Genomic DNA, 20,661 nt, shown 5'->3' with positions numbered 1-20,661 from the left:
CAGGTTCCTGGTACTGCAGTCAAGCCAGCCGCCACTTCGAAAAACAGTCAAGCCAGCCCGCACGATTTTTTTCAGTAAACGTATATACCAGACATTATGGTACGAGCGTGTGAAAGCTGTCTTCAAAATAAGAGCGAACTTCCGGTGAACGTGATATGACGAAACACGCCTTTAAATACAGATATAGTGATAGATTAAACTAAATGAAGAGATGAAAAATCATGAATGGTATTAATGATGAACACATTAAATGAAATAAAGTAATTATTCCAATATTGGGATATTCTGATTTAGAATTTCAAAATAAAAGCTAAAGAAAATCACATTCATGTGCAAATGGGTGTCTAATTTCAGAATAGATTTAGAACACAATGGTGCGTAGTTACAAAATACTTTCACTTCTGATTCATGGTAGAGTACCTCAAGGTGTCATCCAGAGATAATCAAGACATTCTGACGTTTGATTTCTAAATGACAGCACTTCATAAAGAAAATAATAGTAATATATTTCCAATATTTGATATTTCTTTGAAGCAAATCTGTAACTTTCTTGAAGAAATCACACTGCAGTCTTGTTATTGGTGACCTCAGCTAGGTCCATGATTATTTTCATGAGATATTACTGTGTAGATTTTGAATAAATTCAGTTTAAAGTTAGCGAGAAATCAATATTATTAATATTATGGCAATATTTGGATTTTATTTTAAGCAAATCTGAAACTTTCTTGAAAAAGGTACACTGCAGTCTTGTTAAGGGTGACCTCTGCTAGGTCCATGATTATTCTCATGAGATATTACTGTGTAGATTTTGAATGAATTCAATTCAAAGTTAGCGAGAAATAAATATTATTAATATTATGACAATATTTGGATTTTATTTTAAGCAAATCTGAAACTTTCTTGAAGAAAGGTACAATGCAGTCTTGTTAGTGGTGACCTCTGCTAGGCCCATGAATATTTTCATGAGATATTACTGTGTAGATTTGGAATGAATTCAATTCAAAGTTAGCGAGAAATAAATATTATTAATATTATGGCAATATTTGGATTTTATTTTAAGCAAATCTGAAACTTTCTTGAAAAAAGCTACACTGCAGTCTTGTTACGGGTGACCTCTGCTAGGTCAATGATTATTCTCATGAGATATTACTGTGTAGATTTGGAATGAATTCAATTCAAAGTTAGCGAGAAATAAATATTATTAATATTATGACAATATTTGGATTTTATTTTAAGCAAATCTGAAACTTTCTTGAAGAAAGGTACAATGCTGTCTTGTTAGTGGTGACCTCTGCTAGGCCCATGAATATTTTCATGAGATATTACTGTGTAGATTTGGAATGAATTCAATTCAAAGTTAGCGAGAAATAAATATTATTAATATTATGGCAATATTTGGATTTTATTTTAAGCAAATCTGAAACTTTCTTGAAAAAAAGTACACTGCAGTCTTGTTAGTGGTGACCTCAGCTAGGTCCATGATTATTTTCATGAGATATTACTGTGTAGGTTTTGAATAAATTCAGTTTAAAGTTAGCGAGAAATAAATATTATTAATATTATGGCAATATTTTGATTTTATTTTAAGCAAATCTGAAACTTTCTTGAAAAAAGCTACACTGCAGTCTTGTTAAGGGTGACCTCTGCTAGGTCCATGATTATTCTCGTGAGATATTACTGTGTAGATTTTGAATGAATTCAATTCAAAGTTAGCGAGAAACAAATATTATTAATATTATGGCAATATTTGGATTTTATTTTAAGCAAATCTGAAACTTTCTTGAAAAAAGGTACACTGCAGTCTTGTTAATGGTGACCTCAGCTAGGTCCATGATTATTTTCATGAGATATTACTGTGTAGGTTTTGAATAAATTCAGTTTAAAGTTAGCGAGAAATAAATATTATTAATATTATGGCAATATTTGGATTTTATTTTAAGCAAATCTGAAACTTTCTTGAAAAAAGGTACACTGCAGTCTTGTTAAGGGTGACCTCAGCTAGGTCCATGATTATTTCCATGAGATATTACTGTGTAGATTCATAGAAGGACTTTCCATATTTGTTTTCCAAAATATTTTATTTTGGGAATTAAAGGCACAAACTGCAGCTCCAGCTGCTTGCCCTGGCTCTCTTCAGGCCTTCATTGTCCATGTTGAGGCATTCTCCTTGGTACCAATTAATGCATCCGTCACATTGGATCTAGAAAATTCAAGAAAGTTTCAGATTTGCTTAAAATAAAATCCAAATATTGCCATAATATTCATAATATTTATTTTTCGCTAACTTTAAATTTAATTTATTCGAAATCTACACAGTAATATCTCATGAAAATATTAATGGGCCTAGCAGAGGTCACCAATAACAAGACTGCAGTGTAACATTTTTCAAGAAAGTTACAGATTTGCTTAAGATAAAATCCAGATATTGCCATAATATTAATAATATTTATTTTTTGCTAACTTTAAATTGAATTCATTCAAAATCTACACAGTAATATCTCATGAGAATAATCATGGACCTAGCAGAGGTCACCCTTAACAAGACTGCAGTGTACCGTTTTTCAAGAAAGTTTCAGATTTGCTTAAAATAAAATCCAAATATTGCCATATAATTAATAATATTTATTTCTCGCTAACTTTGAATTGAATTCATTCCAAATCTACACAGTAATATCTCATGAAAATATTCATGGGCCTAGCAGAGGTCACCACTAACAAGACTGCATTGTACCTTTCTTCAAGAAATTTCAGATTTGCTTAAAATAAAATCCAAATATTGTCATAATATTAATAATATTTATTTCTCGCTAACTTTGAATTGAATTCATTCCAAATCTACACAGTAATATCTCATGAGAATAATCATGGACCTAGCAGAGGTCACCCTTAACAAGACTGCAGTGTAGCTTTTTTCAAGAAAGTTTCAGATTTGCTTAAAATAAAATCCAAATATTGCCATAATATTAATAATATTTATTTCTCGCTAACTTTGAATTGAATTAATTCCAAATCTACACAGTAATATCTCATGAAAATATTCATGGGCCTAGCAGAGGTCACCACTAACAAGACTGCATTGTACCTTTCTTCAAGAAAGTTTCAGATTTGCTTAAAATAAAATCCAAATATTGTCATAATATTAATAATATTTATTTCTCGCTAACTTTGAATTGAATTCATTCAAAATCTAAACAGTAATATCTCATGAGAATAATCATGGACCTAGCAGAGGTCACCCTTAACAAGACTGCAGTGTACCTTTTTTCAAGAAAGTTTCAGATTTGCTTAAAATAAAATCCAAATATTGCCATATTAATAATATTTATTTCTCGCTAACTTTAAACTGAATTTATTCAAAATCTACACAGTAATATCTCATGAAAATAATCATGGACCTAGCTGAGGTCACCAATAACAAGACTGCAGTGTGATTTCTTCAAGAAAGTTACAGATTTGCTTCAAAGAAATATCAAATATTGGAAATATATTACTATTATTTTCTTTATGAAGTGCTTTCATTTAGAAATCAAACGTCAGAATGTCTTGATTATCTCTGGATGACACCTTGAGGTACTCTACCATGAATCAGAAGTGAAAGTATTTTGTAACTACGCACCATTGTGTTCTAAATCTATTCTGAAATTAGACACCCATTTGCACATGAATGTGATTTTCTTTAGCTTTTATTTTGAAATTCTAAATCGGAATATCCCAATATTGGAATAATTACTTTATTTCATTTAATGTGTTCATCATTAATACCATTCATGATTTTTCATCTCTTCATTTAGTTTAATCTATCACTATATCTGTATTTAAAGGCGTGTTTCGTCATATCACGTTCACCGGAAGTTCGCTCTTATTTTGAAGACAGCTTTCACACGCTCGTACCGTAATGTCTGGTATATACGTGTACTGAAAAAAATCGTGCGGGCTGGCTTGACTGTGTTTTTCGAAGTGGCGGCTGGCTTGACTGCAGTTTCCTGGTCCAGTGTTTACACAGGCCACATCAACACACCTCTTTGGTCTAAGGTGTGATCAAGTCCCTCCAACTTACATCACTGACAGTTACGGTTTGTGTTTGTTCTCTTTTTAAAATGAATATTTTCATATTATAACATTTCACAAATCAAGAGAAAAGAGACTAAAAACATACATAAAGATAAGTGTACATGAAAAAATAAGTGAAGGGAATTGTACCTACTCATGAATAAAGAGAAATGTTGCATGATGAAAACAAAAGGAAACACCTTATTTCAGAATTAAATAAGCGTAGCTGTTTTATTGTAATGATAAAAGTAATATAATATATATATATTTTTTAATGTCAATATGGATAAACGGTTTATTTCCAATATAAATGTCTAAACGTGTGTGTGATAGATTAATTAAACTGAAGGAACAAGGAAGACTAAAATAACCTCTGTTAAACTGTTGGAAAAATGACTTGCACACTTTGATACTTTTTACCTTTTCTCTGTTTCTGAGTACTGATTACATCCAACGTGATTGAAATATCATCACCTTCCTGTTGTCATAGGGTTTTAATGAAAAAAGAAGTTGGGCAATTTTGAGGATTCACAAGGACAAATCACATCCATGCAAAACCATTTAATGCCCTTGATATCTAACAAACACTATTATTTCAGTGATCCAGTAGACGAGACACATCATGTACAAACACACAGACACTGTTCATCGTCAGAGGACACAAGAGTCGGGTCATCACAGTTTGCCACTCAGACACAAATCTACTGGCCGATTGGCATAATCCATGTTAATGTAGAAATACATGACGTTATGTTGAAGCACCTTCAGATAGAACCAATTATGATTTTGTTATAAAAAAAGGTAGACAAGTGGTATGATGAAGCCAAAAGGCTGGTTCAGTCTTGTGTACTTTGTAAAGGCGGTGGGCCGATAAGGTTTCTTTCCCTTCACTTGACAGACAGTCCACTGGAGGGCAGTCTCACGTATGAAGACAGATCATTGGCTTGAAGAGGAACAGAAATCACCTGAAGGCAGGTCAGAGCCCAGGTGAGTCAGGGCATTATACAGCAGCACGAATACAGAATAAGGAAACACTTTTAAAATAAGCACCAACAGTACGGTTAAAGTTGAGTCATAAAACGGTGTCATTGAATCAACGTTCATGGTTGCTCATCGATCACAAACAGCAGGCAGAGATTGTGCAGTTTTCAGATTCTGGCCAGCTCGACTGTGATGGACACTTGTTCTTTTTTTTCAGTCACGTAACATTTGATCATGAGGTGGGTGAAGAGAACTCCGGAGCTGAAACCTGAGCAATCTGTGGTTATTTTACTGTGAGAGCAGATCAAGTGTCTCAGGTCTCCGGTGTTGCTCTTGGCAGTCTGTGGTTTGTTTATTCTTCTTCTCCAGTGTTGCAGCAGTAACATCAGCAGCTCAGCACCCAGACATGTGGGCTTAGACACGAACACAGCAGGCTCAGTTGGTGGTCCTGAACATGTTAGTGCTTCTCCGGTAAGTTTAGCTGCCAGATTCAGTGTGGATTTTGATCTGAAGGAAGATCATGTGATGTGGCACTACTTCTTTTGCTCAGAGGCAGTTTGTAAACAGCGTTATGAAAGTGGACAAAGAACTCGTGGATTGTTTTCCAAACCAAGGCAGGCTGCGCTTTTATGAGGTTTTCTGAACCTAATCCAGTGTTTACCAGACAATCTGGCTCTTATGGAGTTTACCAGAGTTCATTCAACCATCTAATTCCAATATTTTGTATCTCCCTATGGCATTATTTGTAGTCCCTTATCTTCCACCTCGAAGGCACAGGATGAACACATAGCTGTGGTGAGAAGGGGTTTGGCACTGGAGATTGAGTATGATATGACAAGAGCTGGTTCCTTATGAGTGAATCACTCCTGACTAGCTCGTCTCTTCTCAAACTTCATTTTGAGTTCCTCATTGAGTGCTGGGAAAGAAAGAGGAAACACATCATGTTATTTCTGTTTTATGTACAGTATAACTACCCGTTTCTAGAAGAAAGAAAAAAAGAGTTCAATGTGTCACTCCTCAGATTACAGAGTATTAAAACAAAACAGTGAATTCGGATTGATTGCAGCAGGTGAGATGAGCATAAACTCACTCTGTGCGAGAGGGGAAGGGGAGAGGATGAGCCGTCTCATCGGGTTGGTGGGCGAGGCCGGCGCTGGTGAGGTCAAGATGCGGCGGTCGGGGGCAGGAGACCTGGACAGGGGGCTGCCGGGCCACCGGTCTGCAACGGAACAAAAGCTCATTATTATATTATAGTCTGCCTGTGTGTGTGTCTGTGTGTGTGGCAGAGACAAACCCTGTTTCGGAGGTAGGGCAGGAGCCCTGGGAAGAGGGCTGGAGGGGGCGGTGTGGAGGATCCTTTCTCCGTTTTCATCATTGGCGGAAACGTATGCTGATGACAAACAGAATGTAAATTGGGCCACCTGATTGATGACTTGTAACAACAATAAGGAAAACTACTAAATAAATGTTGAGAGTATGCGTGTGCTGCCTCACTGATATTCTCTTCGTACGGCTCCTCCAGCAGGAAAGGCTGCAAAGTTCCCGCTGTTTTCTCTACCAGAGCGTCGATGACCTCGTGAAGTGTAGCACAAGGAATCTGGAAGAGGAAGAGGAGAGCGTTGTGTTCACGCCTAGAGCAGCTGGGTCGGTAATGCTTTGACACACAGGCTGAGACAGTGTGGATCGTTGACATTTTTGTACATGAATATATGTAAATATGCTATAGCTATATTTACTTCTGACAAGTTTTCACTTAATGCATCAATCCAATATGGTCGTTCTGTCTGGGCACCAATACAATAAAGAAGATCAGGATTCGTCAATGATGCAACTGATACAATTATGTTCCTCTAACAGGGTTATCATAATGATGTGTTCACATTGGTTAGGGGAAGTGGTGGGCCCACGTTATCAGTGCAAAGGTGAATAAATTATAAATCTGATAAAAGAGAGCACTGGTATCGGCAGCAGATATCCTGAATTAAAGTATTAAAATCTATCGGGAGAGAATAAGTTGAATTGATGCATCCCTAGCATAAGGTTTCTCCTGTTTATATACAATAATAATATGTAATACAAAAATAATAACAGTCAAATCGACAGAATGTTTCCACCTTTTATAAATGTGATAAGTGTATCTGCAAGTATAAAATACTCACAGGGTTTTCTACATCGATGACATAACCGCCTTGGTCCCTCTGAGTCACACGGTAATGTCTGAACACCGACCTGGAGCAAGACACGCACACAACACGTGTCACATCTGCAGTGAATGCTGTGTCAGACGACGTTGACAGATGTTCTGCAGGTGTTTACCCATTAAGGTCCTGCCTGGTGGTGACAGCCAGTGAGCATCCGTCTCTGCCTGGACGGAGCAACATGTTGCCACAGTCTGGGTGTCTCTCGAGAAGGACTTCAGCCTCTGTTCGAGACACCGGTCGAAAACACCTGCACGTCACACACATTAATAATGATGATGATGACACAGACATGCTCACACACTAAAAAAAGGTACTAGAGTGCATCCTCAAGGAGAACTCACGGTGGGATCTCCCCCACTAAAGGCACGGAGAGGGGCGAGGGCGGAGCACGCGAGGGCGGAGCACGTGTGGGGGTGCGATTTCTCCGCCTGGACCGTTCTTTGTCCACCATCTCCTTCAGCATCTGCAGCTGGCCCGGCAGCAACGTGAGACAGGAGGGGACATTCAGCTGCGATTGGACAGAGGGGAGAACACTTTTAGTTTGGCCCCGGAGATCAAGATCGATGCAGGAGTGCATACGATGAATATTTACATCTACAACGGAGTAGAGGAAACCTTTCCACAGCTCCCTTGATTCCAAGTTAGGTGCCTGGTAAAGACAACAGCATTGTTACACCTTACAACAAGTTATTGTTTTTATGTGTGTGTGTGTGTGTGTGTGTGTCTCTCTCTGCATGTGCATTACTGTGATTTTGGTCTCTCCATCCTTCATGCGCAAGATGAGTCTGGCTGCCTCCAGGTTTCTGTCCCGGCTACAGTCGTCCTTCAGGGACACAAACCCACTGAGGTCCAGCTTCTCCACATACTGCAACACACACACACACACACACACGTTTCAGTGTCAACTCATTATGATGCACAAACACATCAAATGCAGTGTGAAACTTACATGAATGTCCTTGGCATTATTGAAGAAATACAAGGAATTCCCACACAGACAAGTCCACAGTCGCCGGGCCGCCTGTCACACAGGAAGAAGCAGACGGGAGAAATTAAAGGACACACTGCTGTCACGTGTGTGTAATGGATATTTCCCTTTTTATCACCCCCCTCATTTCATGTCCCAAGAGATGAATAGGAAGTGAGCCACAGCTGCTGTCAATCTGTGGCCATGGATCAGTGCAGTACCCTGCACCTGAGCCATGCTCACATTACATATCTGTATTGCCTTAAAACAAGCTTAATGAGTGACTGGGTCTGGGGGGAGGGTATCCATGCTGTATGCGTCACCTTAAATTAGAAATAAAAACAATATGCAAAAGAGTGATTGAGGAACATCTTTACTGTATGCTACTTTTTGTATTTGAGGAACCAGGCTGTCAGAACAATATGCCAGAGTATTCTCTGACTTCATCCTGGGGATGCAAACGCTTGGCAGACATGCATCCTGTCTCCTGTCTCCTATGTGACAGAGATGCCTAGCTACCAAGATACAGCCACGTGATGAGATTTAACTGCATCCGTCGTGATTCGTTAATGAATCGTTGCCTGTCAGATTCTCACAAATCTGTGATCGCTATGTGGAGCAATCCCCACCAGCATCAGCGTCTCGCCCATTCTAACACAAGAAGGAAGTTGACAGCTCTGTGGGAATGGGGGCTCAGAAGCCGGTATGCTGTGCGCGCGCACACACACACTCACTGACCACCGCTACCAACACAGCATGCACTGGAAACAACATGGCACTGCACCGGGCGAGCCTACCTTTTCTTTCGGTCCTCTCTTTTCTAGGTATCCTTCGTAGTAGCAGGGCGGGAGCTACGAGCGGGCTCCCCCCGGCCCGCAGCGCTGCCTGACGGGTGCAGCCGCCATGAGTGTCGCTGGCTGGGCACCGACGGAGGACAAAGGGGCGCTGAGTAATTCGGAGAGTGACACGCCTTCCCCGATAAGATAGTGCCGTGGCAATAACCCAACAGCTGGCTGCTGGAGGCGTCTGTGTCGTGCAGATTAGAAATGGGATGGGTGGGAGACACATGTCTACAGTATAGAGAGAAAATGATTTTAAAAATCAGCACTTGTCTAAATGCCAATGTCATTTGAAGAAGAACCCGGCGCATGTGAAAAGGTGTGATCCTACACCTCTATGATATATGTCCTGCATCAGTGTACATACTTTCATTCAATTATACGAATTGAAATAGGGAGATTCAATTACAGGGCTGTAAAAACACACCGGGAACCACATTACTTAATATTTATTAGAAGAAGTGAATGCAGCATTCATTTTTCTTTACAAGGTAAGAAAAGTATACAATAGACAGATGATTACATTTAGTACAGAGGTAATCCATATATCCTAAAAACCAATCCAGGATAATCCCACTTTTAGCCTTTCCCACAGTGTCACAGTTACAAAAATAAGGCATTGCGTAAGACACAGAGGCTGCAATGAAGACTCATGCAAAGCAGTTACGTTTGAACACAGAGTATTCCATTAGGACTGTGCATCATAAAATAAAGCTTAAAAATCAGATAATACTTCATTTATCAATATTGCATAGTTGAGACTCAAGGTTATGGATGCAATACGAGAAATCACAGACTGTAGTGTTGCAATAAATGTCAGCCGCGGCATTAAGACAACCGTTTCAGATGCAGCAGCACACAAACAAATATCTTAGCCCTTTGCACTACAACATTATACAAGCTGCATAATAGCTCAACCTGAACCCCTGACCCTCCATCAAACTCAGGGCTTTTTATTTAGTGTAATGAGGCATGTGAACCCACACCTGAACCACACAGCCAAAGACGACACCCCTATACAGAACATGCCTAACATTGGAGACATGCAAACACAACATGTACGAGGCACTGACTGATGAAAAAAAGAAAGAAAAGGAGATTATTCCAGGAGTGGACCAGGAGACTCCAGAGGCACCATGGGGTTGGGATGGGGCAGATAATGAGAAAGGGGGTGGGGGTACAGGGGCAGGTGGTGAATAAAGGCTAGTGGGGGAGGGAGGGCATAATCCACTGTGAGCCTCCCTTCTGAAAAGACCTGTCTGTTCCCAGTTCAAACAGAGATGAGTGGAGAGCTGGGGTCGAACAAGGGGATCATGACAGGAAGAGAAAGTTGGTATTTTAGTGAACGGCACAAACCCTCACAGCCCATAGTCCGATTGTAAAAGACTTAATTGAAACTGAAACTGGCTATTGTGCAGAGGCCTTCCTCATCATTAGTAAATTCGGTACCCGACTGTTTGGTGATAGTTATGCAGTATTTGGTGCAGTTCAGCCTGAAATCTGAGGCAGGTACAAAACACAGAGTAATTTACATGCTCCAAATTATAGGTTAGAATACTAAAGTCGAGCTTACCCCAGCACTATGGGGGGGAAACAAAAACAGACTGAAATTCATTGTCAAACAGTTGGGTAAAAAGCCCACAAAAACATTGTGCGCGACACTGCCAGCAGTATCAATACAGCCTGAGAAAACAGAGGAACTGAAGGACGCTTATGGGTTTAGTGTAATGAAGTTTGTGTGTGTGTGTGTGTGGGGGATAAAGTTGCATTGTTGTGGGTTAACCTCAATTGGAAAACCAAAGTTTCTTCTTTAAAATTTGAAGTGTATAAAGGAAAACGTGTTTGAAAATAATATCAATTTAGCAGACTGGCAGGCATTAGGCTGTATTAAAACGCGTTTCATTAAATGAACACCAGCGGTCTCGTCGAAGGTGGGAATAATAAGCTTTAAGTGAAGAGTGGAGTGCAGGTAGAAACATTGAAAGGGCTGTCAGTAAATTTAAGGTTTGTAAATCATTAAGTAGCAAAAATTGATGTGATTAAAGCATATTTAAGGAAACCCTCCAGCCCTTTGGAATAGACTATAAAACTACTTTTTGGTCTTAAACAAACGGCCACAGTTTATCCGATTGGTAGTGGCGGACTAATGAAAACACATTTCATACAGCAGTCAGTCGATGTTACCTGTTGACTGGCTCCAGCTATTTAGAAGAAATGAAAGTCCACACTAAAACACCAAACATGGATTTGGGAAGAGCTGGAGGCCACATGACAGTGGCACCCAAAACAATAGCTCGGAGTGATCTTTAGCACCACCAGAGGGCGGTGGAGCATTGTCTCAAACATCGCCAGAGGGCGGCCCCCCCTCCATGTTGACTCACACTAGTCCTTGGAGACAACAGAACTAAAGCCAGAAGGCACCGAAGTGAAAACTGGGATTGTCAAAGACGGTGTTTAGAAAAATACACGCGTATACTTGCATGTGTGTAGTACCAATATCAACAATACATAGAACAAAAAAAGTCCTCCTGTGAATATCAAATAGGTTAGGAGAACAGAAAAATTACTTGCACTTCTTAGTGGATTCAGCCGAGCGTGGCGTGAAAGATGTCATTCTCTCTCGACCTTGCTCCGTCAGGTGGAGGTGTAGTTTAGAAAGTGCACAGGTGCATAGAGCATGAATGTAAATACTCGGGTTATAGTAAATGCTCACACTGCGGTGCCATTTCTTGACTGAATATCCCTCTCTTCTTTCAGTAAAAAAAAAAAAAGTTTGACAGAATCTGACACAAAAAAAAAAAAAAGGCCCTTTACTCAAAATAACTAATCGTTACAAATTAGGTCCCTCTCTTGGTTTACCTTTTAATCACAATAAAGATTTGATTTTTTGATTATTGAGAGATAATCCACTTCCATTCATCCACATATTTATCCTCTCCATCTTGCAATTTCCCTCTTGCTTTGCCGTTCTCAGTGTTGCAGAGGTACCATCACTTCAACGTAGTTGTTGGGGAAGTATCCTGTTTTGCCACGAATGGCTCCCTCAAACCAGTTCTCATCAATTCGATTGACCAAGGTGATGATGTCACCCTCGTGGAAGCCCAGCTCGCCTTCGTTCTCGGGCTCAAAGTCGTACAGAGCTTTACAGCACGGCTCAGCTGCAGGAGACACAAAGTAGAGAAAAAACAAATAGTGCCGTGTTGTTAAAATAGAGATCGCTTTCTTCTTTTTAATAAGCTAAGTACATCCTGAGTCACCAGTGTGTTTTCCAATAGGACGAGAACCAGACAATAGAACCATAAAACCAAAGTCATTAAAACAGATATATGTTAGTCACCAGTAAGTGCGAAGGAAGAATCCTCCTGAAGCTCAGGATGAAATGTTACACGGCTAAAACTCAAACCATGTTCAACTTTTAGGCCATTAATTATCTGTTTGACTGAAGAGGTGAAGAATATTAGATTCATGTCAACTATATTGTTATATGACTATTTTTTTCTTCTTGAGGTGCAGGAGGATCATCCGTTAGTGAACAGGCATACACATATTAAGATTATTGTCTATATTATTCAGTTACCGTAGATTATTTACCATTTACTGCCTATTATTTATATTTGATCTTACTGTATCTTGTGTGCACTTTACCCCTTTCCTGCTGTAATGCTTTATATTTCCCAACTGCGGGACTAATAAAAGATTATCTTATCTTATCGGATACAGATTCATACAAATCAGCAAAAGAATTACTGCAGGTAAAAAACATTTTAGGTTAAAATTTTAGATTTGGTTCACAACCCGATTAAAAACACAAGTCACTGATGAAAAAAACACACATGGGTTGCTGACACACACATATATACAGGACTGTCTCAGAAAATTAGAATATTGTGATAAAGTTCTTTATTTTCTGTAATGCAATTAAAAAAACAAAAATGTCATGCATTCTGGATTCATTACAAATCAACTGAAATATTGCAAGCCTTTTATTCTTTTAATATTGCTGATTATGGCTTACAGCTTAAGAAAACTCTAAAATCCTATCTCATAAAATTTTAATATTTCCTCAGACCAAGTAAAAAAAAAGATTTATAACAGCTGAGTGTTTGTCAAGGCTCAGGAAACCCTTGCAGGTGTTTCGAGTTAATTAGACAATTCAAGTGATTTGTTTAATACCCTACTAGTATACTTTTTCATGATATTCTAATATTTAGAGATAGGATATTTGAGTTTTCTTAAGCTGTAAACCATAATCAGCAATAAATCAGAATAAAAGGCTTGCAATATTTCAGTTGATTTGTAATGAATCCAGAATGCATGACATTTGTTTATTTAATTGCATTACAGAAAATAAAGAACTTCATCACAATATTCTAATTTTCTGAGACAGTCCTGTATACACACACATCAACAAACCATGTGTTTTAGTATCTATATCACAAGCCGGAACCGACAAACACCTTTCAACAATGTTATTTAACGACTTCACCATCACACCGACATGCAGCTCTCCGCCACACAGACGTGCACCAGTGGAAGTGAAAGAAGTGAAACGTTCTGGTTCTGTGGAAGTGACACGCTATCTTCATCTGTCTCACTCACACGGGCGACTCTTGATGGAGGTTCTTTGGAAGGATGGACCTGGATATTGTGCTGGGGCTGGTTAATATCGCAAAATGGAAGACACATTAGTCTTAAGAATGAGATTGACTTGCAGACTTTAACATGATCATATACTGTCTATAAGAAGCGGGCGGAGTCATCGTGACGTCACCCACTGGTTTGTGGACTGAGGGTTTGAAGCAGCAAATTCATCAATTTGGCCGTCGCCATCTTGGCTTTTTTGCAACCAATAAACGGAAGTGACCATATTTGGAAGGCGGAGGAGTGACGAAGAGACCACATAGTCTCTGGTATGGTAGAGACCTGTCAATAACACGGTAGCCCGCCCTAAAGCATACTCAGTCTATTTTACTCTAAATTAAAAAATAATTTACGAAATCAACATATTTTTGGATTGAAGACTTGAAACTAGCAATTGAGGCCATAAACTCATGTTTACTGAGGGTAATACATCAAGTGACAAGGAGGGTAACTTCTATACAGCCAGACTTCTTTTTGCAACCAAAGGAGTCCCCCCCTGCTGGGCAGTGGAGAGAACGCAAATTTAAGATATTTCCGCATCGACAGTATTCTTCACACACGAGGGTTGCCGCCTGAACAAAATAATAAGTTAGTTAGTTTACCAGAAGAGTAAGCTGGAGGGGTCGTTGCAGCTGGTGGGTATCCTCCATTAGAGTGTTCTACCTCTCCATAGTCATAGACTGGTTTAGGTCTGGGTGTGAATTCACGTTTTGGACGAGACTGAGCGTCATTCACCCTGCAGTCAGAAAAAAGGAAATTAACTCGATGAGCTCACAAGGCGTGGGGGGAGGGGGGGGGGCACAAATACAGATACAGACTGGTTAAACAAACATGTTCATACATTTTCTCTTGGGCTATAATCCAATTACAACTTCAAATACATTCAATATACTATTTCTTTAAAAATCTATATTGTTAAGTAAAAAACAAAACTATAAATAAATAAGGGATTTGTGCTAAGCATCAGATACCACTGGACATTTATTACTTGTCATCAGATAGGAAGAAGAAACTACGGTACATCTTAATCGTCCCTTGTCATGAGCCAGAGAACACAGCCTCAACATACAAAAGGTGTGCCAATCCTCCACAGATAGTCCCGGTACTGACCTTTCGCTCAGTTTGGCCGAGAGCTCCATGAGGATCTCTGAAGCCTGTTTGTGGTACTGCAGAAGAGACTCCACAAAAGAAGACAGCTGACTCACCTGCTCCACCTACATGCACAAACAAACGGTTTCAGGATGATACCAAACACCGAAACGTCAGTCGTCCTTCAGAGCATTCTTTACTGGTTCATCGTTGCATTCCGGTCTCACATCATTCCATGAGTTTCAATCAAGTCAGACTTGTTTATCACAATAACCTCACTCTGAAATATCTCAAAATGGCAGGTACGAAAAAGGTAAATGAGAAGAAAAACGGGTCTGACGAGGTCATACTGCAAGTCACTGTGGAAACAAAAGACATGTCACCTGACACGGTCCCCAGAGAAGCAACATGTGGCTCACTAGCTGATAAGCAGCATGCATTCCCTCTACAAGTTGAAACGGATATGCAACTAGAATAAATAATTGAATGAGTTGGCTTACTTATCACTTTAAACCAACCATGGATCATTAAAAACAATGTTTTTCTGAATTTGGACATGTTGACATCATTTTTCCTGATTCATTGGCAACAAGATTAGTTGGAAAAAACAAATGTAACTAGATAAACCCGGAGTGTACATAACGTAATTCGGTTTTCACAGCGTGAAAACAAGTTCAGTAGGTTTCAAGTCATTTGCAAAGTGTGACGAGTCTGTCCAGGTTACTCACATCTGTTTCCAGTAGGTTGTACATGGAGCTCTCAGCCATCTCTTTGGACTCATGGAACTTCTCCAGGGCCTGTCTGATCTCTTCATCTGGGATTTTACCTTGACGTTTCTTTTTATAATCATAGTCGAGACGACGGCCCTCCAGCTTCTTTAGGTGGTGCTGAAGGTGTAAAATAGTTGGGATTGAACGGTTGTGGTTTTGCAGAACAGTATTTTCCCTTGTTTATGATAGTTTTGAGAAAATAGTGTGATTTAACCATTTTTATGTAGTTTCAAGATTATGCACCAGGACAGTAAATACTTATTTCCATCCTATTGCAGTCGACTGCAGAGCTCATTAGTCAATGTCTGGCCTGTACGTGGAGTTATTCTGCTTCTTGGATTCTACCTGAATGTCTTTAATATCCTTCTCGGCAACTGCCTGCAGTGGGTCAATAAAGTTCTGCTTCACATCAATATCCAGAGAGTCCTTGACCTCAGCCATCCTTTTCATAGTCTCTCCAATGTCTGTTAGAGCCCCACCTGCAGTACACACACATGCACAATGCCAGCATTAAGGAGTGTGAGACAATGCGAGGCACGGTACTGATAATCCCTGGTTCTACAATACGTAGATTTATGGACCCTCATGAACAAACATATACCATAATGTTCATCTCTCTTTCCGTCTGTACCTCATCCTCAAAATGCCTCCAATGTTCATACCAAAGTTGGTCTCCTCGCCCATGTCCCGTCCATACTTTGTCATGCACTCCCCCAGGAGGCCCTCAGGCTGGGGGTAGCCAGGATTGTTGACTTGTCCACGCATTTTGGACACCGTGTTGAGCATGGAGAGCTTAGCTCTTGTTGCAGGGTTGGGCTGGAGGTACTCGGATGTTTTATTGAGGACTTCCACCACAGCTTTGCTGGTAATGTCTGCTCTCTGGTGGAACAGGTTAGAGGGAGACAACAAATGATGCATGTGTGCATATGCCCAGTGTTAGACAACTTCATCATTTGACTTTCAGTCAAACAAAATAACATATTGTTGTTCTTCATGATTTTAGTATATATATATATATTTTCTTTAAGTATACGCATATTACCCTTTCAAGGTCCTTGAAGTCTTCATCCAGTTTGGTTCCCTCTGCACCTCCAACCTTCTCACTCACCATCTGTGAACACAGAGCATCACAGCAATAGAGTCGACTGACGAATGAAAACGCCACGGGGAGGAACCTTCAGCTGGGTAGGAACCGATTGTCTCGAGGCTTTAACCAGACCTTCACAGCCACGCTGCTGTCCATTTCCAAACGTGGTAAGACAATTCTCAGATTCCAAGACGTACCCATGTTTTCCGTCAGTGAAGGAACCTCAAGTCTGCATGAAGGAAGGAATGCTGACAATTGGACTTTCCTCTCTACCAAGAGTCTCCATTCCAGAAGGAGTTCTGCTCAGGGTTTTTCTTTTTTTCCATCAGGTCAGCACCCATTTTAGTTTCCTACACTACAGCCACATCCATGGATACTTTTACTAGACACACACTCTCTTAATTCATATCCTGACACGTGGCATTTTCCATTTCTCATTCAGAGGTACAAACTTGTAAATCGAATGCAGCGGCTGCAGGCAGGCCCAACAGAGACTCATTGTGTGCGTTTTCTCATTTGGTTCAAACCGTGCAGCTGTCGGCACCACACTGCAGATAAAACTCTACGACCAGATGGATCAATCAATCTCTATAGTGTATCAAATGTACAGGCGTGGTAAAGTAATTGTATGAAACAGTAAGTGGCTGTGAAAACACACAAAGCACTGATTGCCATTTGAATCATGGGACATCATTTTGCACCAAATGTTCCCCAATTATTTAGTCTAATAAACAGCATTTTAATTGCAATAATGAATCTTTCGGTACGAGATGTGAAATTGGAGATGTGTAAAATCCAGACAAACACAAACTGAGCGGCCCATCTGGCTTCATTTCATTCATGTTTTTTGTAAGTAATAAATATAAATGTACCTGCCGTTGCTGGTCTGACTCAAGTGTGTAATCTATTTGGAAACACTTGAGTGTTACTGATAGTTAAATAACATTTATTTTCACATTATTTAAAGAAAATTGTGTTACTTAGATTTGCTAAAAGATAAACCTAAATAAGTAAAATAAATATACGGTTTAAAAAGATAAGGTCATAAGCACATTTGTAGAAAGTATGTGGGTTTAGTCTTGTTGGTCAATAATAAAAGCAAGATACATAATAGAATGCGGAACATGAAAGAGCAGGTGCACAATACAAAAAACTGTGTGCACAATTTGAGATATATAGACGAGTTTGCTCAGCCTCGAGCTGACATTTCGGTTGAATCATTGATTGAATAAAGCATATTTTTATGACGGTATGACATGGAGCTTAATCGTCAAATAAATTACCAAACTGATTATAATCCTCCACTGTTTTTTTAATAACCTGAAGGGCTTGTTGGCCAGGCCTGTGCTACCAGAAGGCACGGTGCCCAAATAGCTGAGGACTTTGCATTGGGAGTTGGCCAGCACCACTGCACTATTGTGCTATCGATCCAACAGCACTGCTTACATTTTCCAAAAGCTTTCTGCACAGTTACCCCTGGTTTGTTGCCGTATCGTCAATGTACGGACTTGATCTGTGTCTACTGGATGAAGCTTGTTTGGGCAAAGTAGCCACATAACTTGGATTCCAATACACACACCCACTGAGAATGGAGGCGTCACTTGCACGCTACATAATGTTAGGCCAAAGCGAGGACCTGTTGCAAGCAGTTGTCATCAAAACACAGGCCACCGGTTTCGTTGAGCTCCATGTTTGTGGGGGTGAGTTTATCGTCGTCTCAAGAGCCAACAGTTACATTTCTTTCAGAGAGGAATGACTACCATTGGAAAATGAAAAGCACAAGACAAACCCGACTCAATACATTAAATATGATTTTCTCTATGATCAGACTACTGTGAATGTCTGTTCACTATTTGGCAGGCAGACATTTGACAGACACGTCCATATGAGTAAATATGTGACTTGCTTCTCTAAGCTCTCATATCCATCTGTCAGGAGGTAACTTGTGCTATAACTTTAATATTCATGCTACGTCAAAGGAAACTGTATCGCCAAAGATATAAACATGAGCCAATAGTTCATATGATAGTTAATATCAGTGTCTATATGACATTGCAGATTGTAATTTGTGAGAGATAAATAACATACTTCAGATCAGGACTGTAATTTAATAACGTCAGGGTAAAGAGGTGTGGTAATATTCTAATTTACATAAATACATATTGACTGTCATGATGTAATCCATGGTTCAAAGGTTGTCTCAATTATATTATTGGAAACATAGGAGACACTTGCAGTTGAGAGATGACAGCAAACATGAGTCGTGCAATTTGAACTATAGTATCACAACTCGTTGGCCAATTTGTTGTGAGACAAGAGTTTTGAAAAGATTGTGTAATCCAGCACGTTAGAAAACACACATGAACATAAGTTTAGAGTGTTAACAAGAGATGATCTCCCCGCTCTTTAACATCACAGCAAAACACGAGGAGAGCAACAACCCAACCAGAGATCCCTTCTCTCACAGTTCCGTGTCAGAAAGAAGTAAACTTGTATTCAGACGTTACTTCAGTGAAAAGTGAAGAATAATTTTGTTCGACGAAAACTTCTCAGCAAACTAAATAAACATAACAACAACGTTAGCCTAACTCAGTCCTAGTCTTAATTTACCCCAATAATGGAAGTGCTACATTACAGCGATGAAAACTATAGAGACTAACGGCAAAACAATTTTTTTAATGAGCCGCAACACGTTTGACAGTTACTTCAGAGTTCAACAACAATATAGCTGACGCTATTTGTGCACTTTTCAACAAGTTAAAGCGTGTCTTATAACGTTAGCTATCGTCAATATTCAACTGTTAGCTGGCAACTAACGTCACCACTGTGGTTAACCAGCTACGGTTAGCTTCAAGCTAGCGTAAACTAGCAATACAAGTAGACAGTTAGCCTGAGCTAAGCTATCGGCTAACATTCGTGTCTATTCCAAGTCGCGCTTTTTACCTGACTGGCTTTGTAGAATTGCTTCTTAAATCCTGCCACGGACATCTTGCACCGTCAGTGTTGCCACCTGGACCTCGAAAGGGGGAATCGTGTTTTAAAATAGTTGCCGTTAGTTTGAAGTTTACAGCACAAGCAGCAGCCGCGCAACACGTCTCCCAACGTTGTACTGTGGATGCAGGGTTGCCAGGTCTGTGTGACAAAACCAGCCCAATGGCCAATCAAAACCAGCCCAAATCCAGCCTAATGGCCAATCAAAACCAGCCCCAAAACCAGCCCAATGGCCAATAAAACCAGCCCAAAAACCAGCCCAATATCAGAACTAAAAATATGCCCGTGCCAAACCATATACACTGCTTTTAAAGTCCATGTCCATGTGTGTACGTGCTGATCTGGAGTCAGTTTGGTAGGATTTGGGTATAAATAAATTATTTCATTTAAAATATGGATTTTTATTTCAAGATATTCATGTAATTTGCATGCAAAATAGGTCTACCCGAACCAGCGGACAACAAATTCAACCCGCGGCAACACTTCAAAAGTAGCCCAATTCCGCGGGAAAACCACGGACCTGGCAACACTGTGTGGATTTAAAACTTGCTAGGTAACCACAAGTTCCTGGCCCCATCTTCATGAGTGGGAGCCCCGTCCGAGCCGATTAAGTGGGTCAGAAAACACAACACTTACACTTTGACTACAACTGAGACAGACGCCCCTTAAGGCCCATAAAACATTACTTTACTGTATATTGCTGCTTCTTTGGGGTTACGTAAATCGATAGTAAAACTAGTATTGAAACTTTCAAATTTCTCAGGTCCTTAGTCTGAACAATCTCATTTCTCTAAGGAAGGAAGAGGAGAGGTGATTGAAAGCTCCAGAAAAAGCTGTAAAATAGCCCTTATGATGAGACTGTTATGGTCAAACTAGTATTTTCAAGGTAAGCTTGACATTTCACATTCAACTTTAAAGGTTAAACGATGCTATTTCATTTCAGATATATAACAGAGAAAGGCAGGACATCCTAAAAAGAAGCTGCTATCATGGATTTGTAGATTTATAAAAGATTGTTTGAAATTAACTTATCAGTGTTGTGGAA

General features: G+C 39.7%; 2 protein-coding genes across 2 annotated transcripts; both read right to left on the bottom strand.

The window, feature by feature from the left end:
- Positions 1-4,596: 4,596 nt before the first annotated feature.
- On the bottom strand, positions 4,597-9,107 carry stap2a (signal transducing adaptor family member 2a). The gene is made up of 10 exons (XM_056420554.1): positions 8,997-9,107; positions 8,182-8,253; positions 7,978-8,097; positions 7,825-7,881; positions 7,574-7,740; positions 7,348-7,479; positions 7,191-7,260; positions 6,526-6,628; positions 6,122-6,421; positions 4,597-5,947 (listed from the first exon to the last, which is right to left on the bottom strand). The coding sequence occupies exons 3-10, from the start codon at positions 8,002-8,004 to the stop codon at positions 5,892-5,894; spliced, it is 912 nt and encodes a 303-aa protein (XP_056276529.1). The 5' UTR covers positions 8,005-8,097; positions 8,182-8,253; positions 8,997-9,107; the 3' UTR covers positions 4,597-5,891.
- Positions 9,108-9,472: 365 nt separating this feature from the next.
- Positions 9,473-19,716, bottom strand: LOC130197714 (endophilin-A2-like). Its single transcript, XM_056420548.1, has 8 exons — positions 19,569-19,716; positions 16,581-16,649; positions 16,201-16,417; positions 15,884-16,017; positions 15,497-15,655; positions 14,790-14,893; positions 14,282-14,415; positions 9,473-12,196 (listed from the first exon to the last, which is right to left on the bottom strand). Exons 1-8 carry the CDS (start codon positions 19,611-19,613, stop codon positions 12,009-12,011), a joined length of 1,050 nt encoding a protein of 349 aa, XP_056276523.1. The 5' UTR covers positions 19,614-19,716; the 3' UTR covers positions 9,473-12,008.
- Positions 19,717-20,661: the final 945 nt, after the last annotated feature.

The sequence above is a fragment of the Pseudoliparis swirei genome, chromosome 8 (genome assembly GCF_029220125.1).
Source record: "Pseudoliparis swirei isolate HS2019 ecotype Mariana Trench chromosome 8, NWPU_hadal_v1, whole genome shotgun sequence".
NCBI lineage: Eukaryota > Metazoa > Chordata > Actinopteri > Perciformes > Liparidae > Pseudoliparis > Pseudoliparis swirei.
The sequence above is the reverse complement of the archived record's forward strand: the minus strand, read 5'-3'. Positions and strand labels throughout refer to the sequence as shown.

What these genes read in the sequence shown, in the direction of transcription:
- LOC130197714 (XM_056420548.1), bottom strand. Translation starts at nt 19,613, where the DNA reads ATGTCCGTGGCAGGATTTAAGAAGCAATTCTACAAAGCCAGTCAG. An exon ending in AGGATATTAAAGACATTCAG is followed by an intron (nt 15,656 to 15,883) that starts GTAGAATCCAAG and finishes TTACACCTTCAG; the next exon opens with CACCACCTAAAGAAGCTGGA. An exon ending in ACAACCTACTGGAAACAGAT is followed by an intron (nt 14,894 to 15,496) that starts GTGAGTAACCTG and finishes TTGTGCATGTAG; the next exon opens with GTGGAGCAGGTGAGTCAGCT.
- stap2a (XM_056420554.1), bottom strand. Translation starts at nt 8,004, where the DNA reads ATGAAGGATGGAGAGACCAAAATCACA. An exon ending in TCATCGATGTAGAAAACCCT is followed by an intron (nt 6,629 to 7,190) that starts GTGAGTATTTTA and finishes TTCCTCTTCCAG; the next exon opens with ATTCCTTGTGCTACACTTCA. An exon ending in GCCGTACGAAGAGAATATCA is followed by an intron (nt 6,422 to 6,525) that starts GTGAGGCAGCAC and finishes GTTTGTCATCAG; the next exon opens with CATACGTTTCCGCCAATGAT.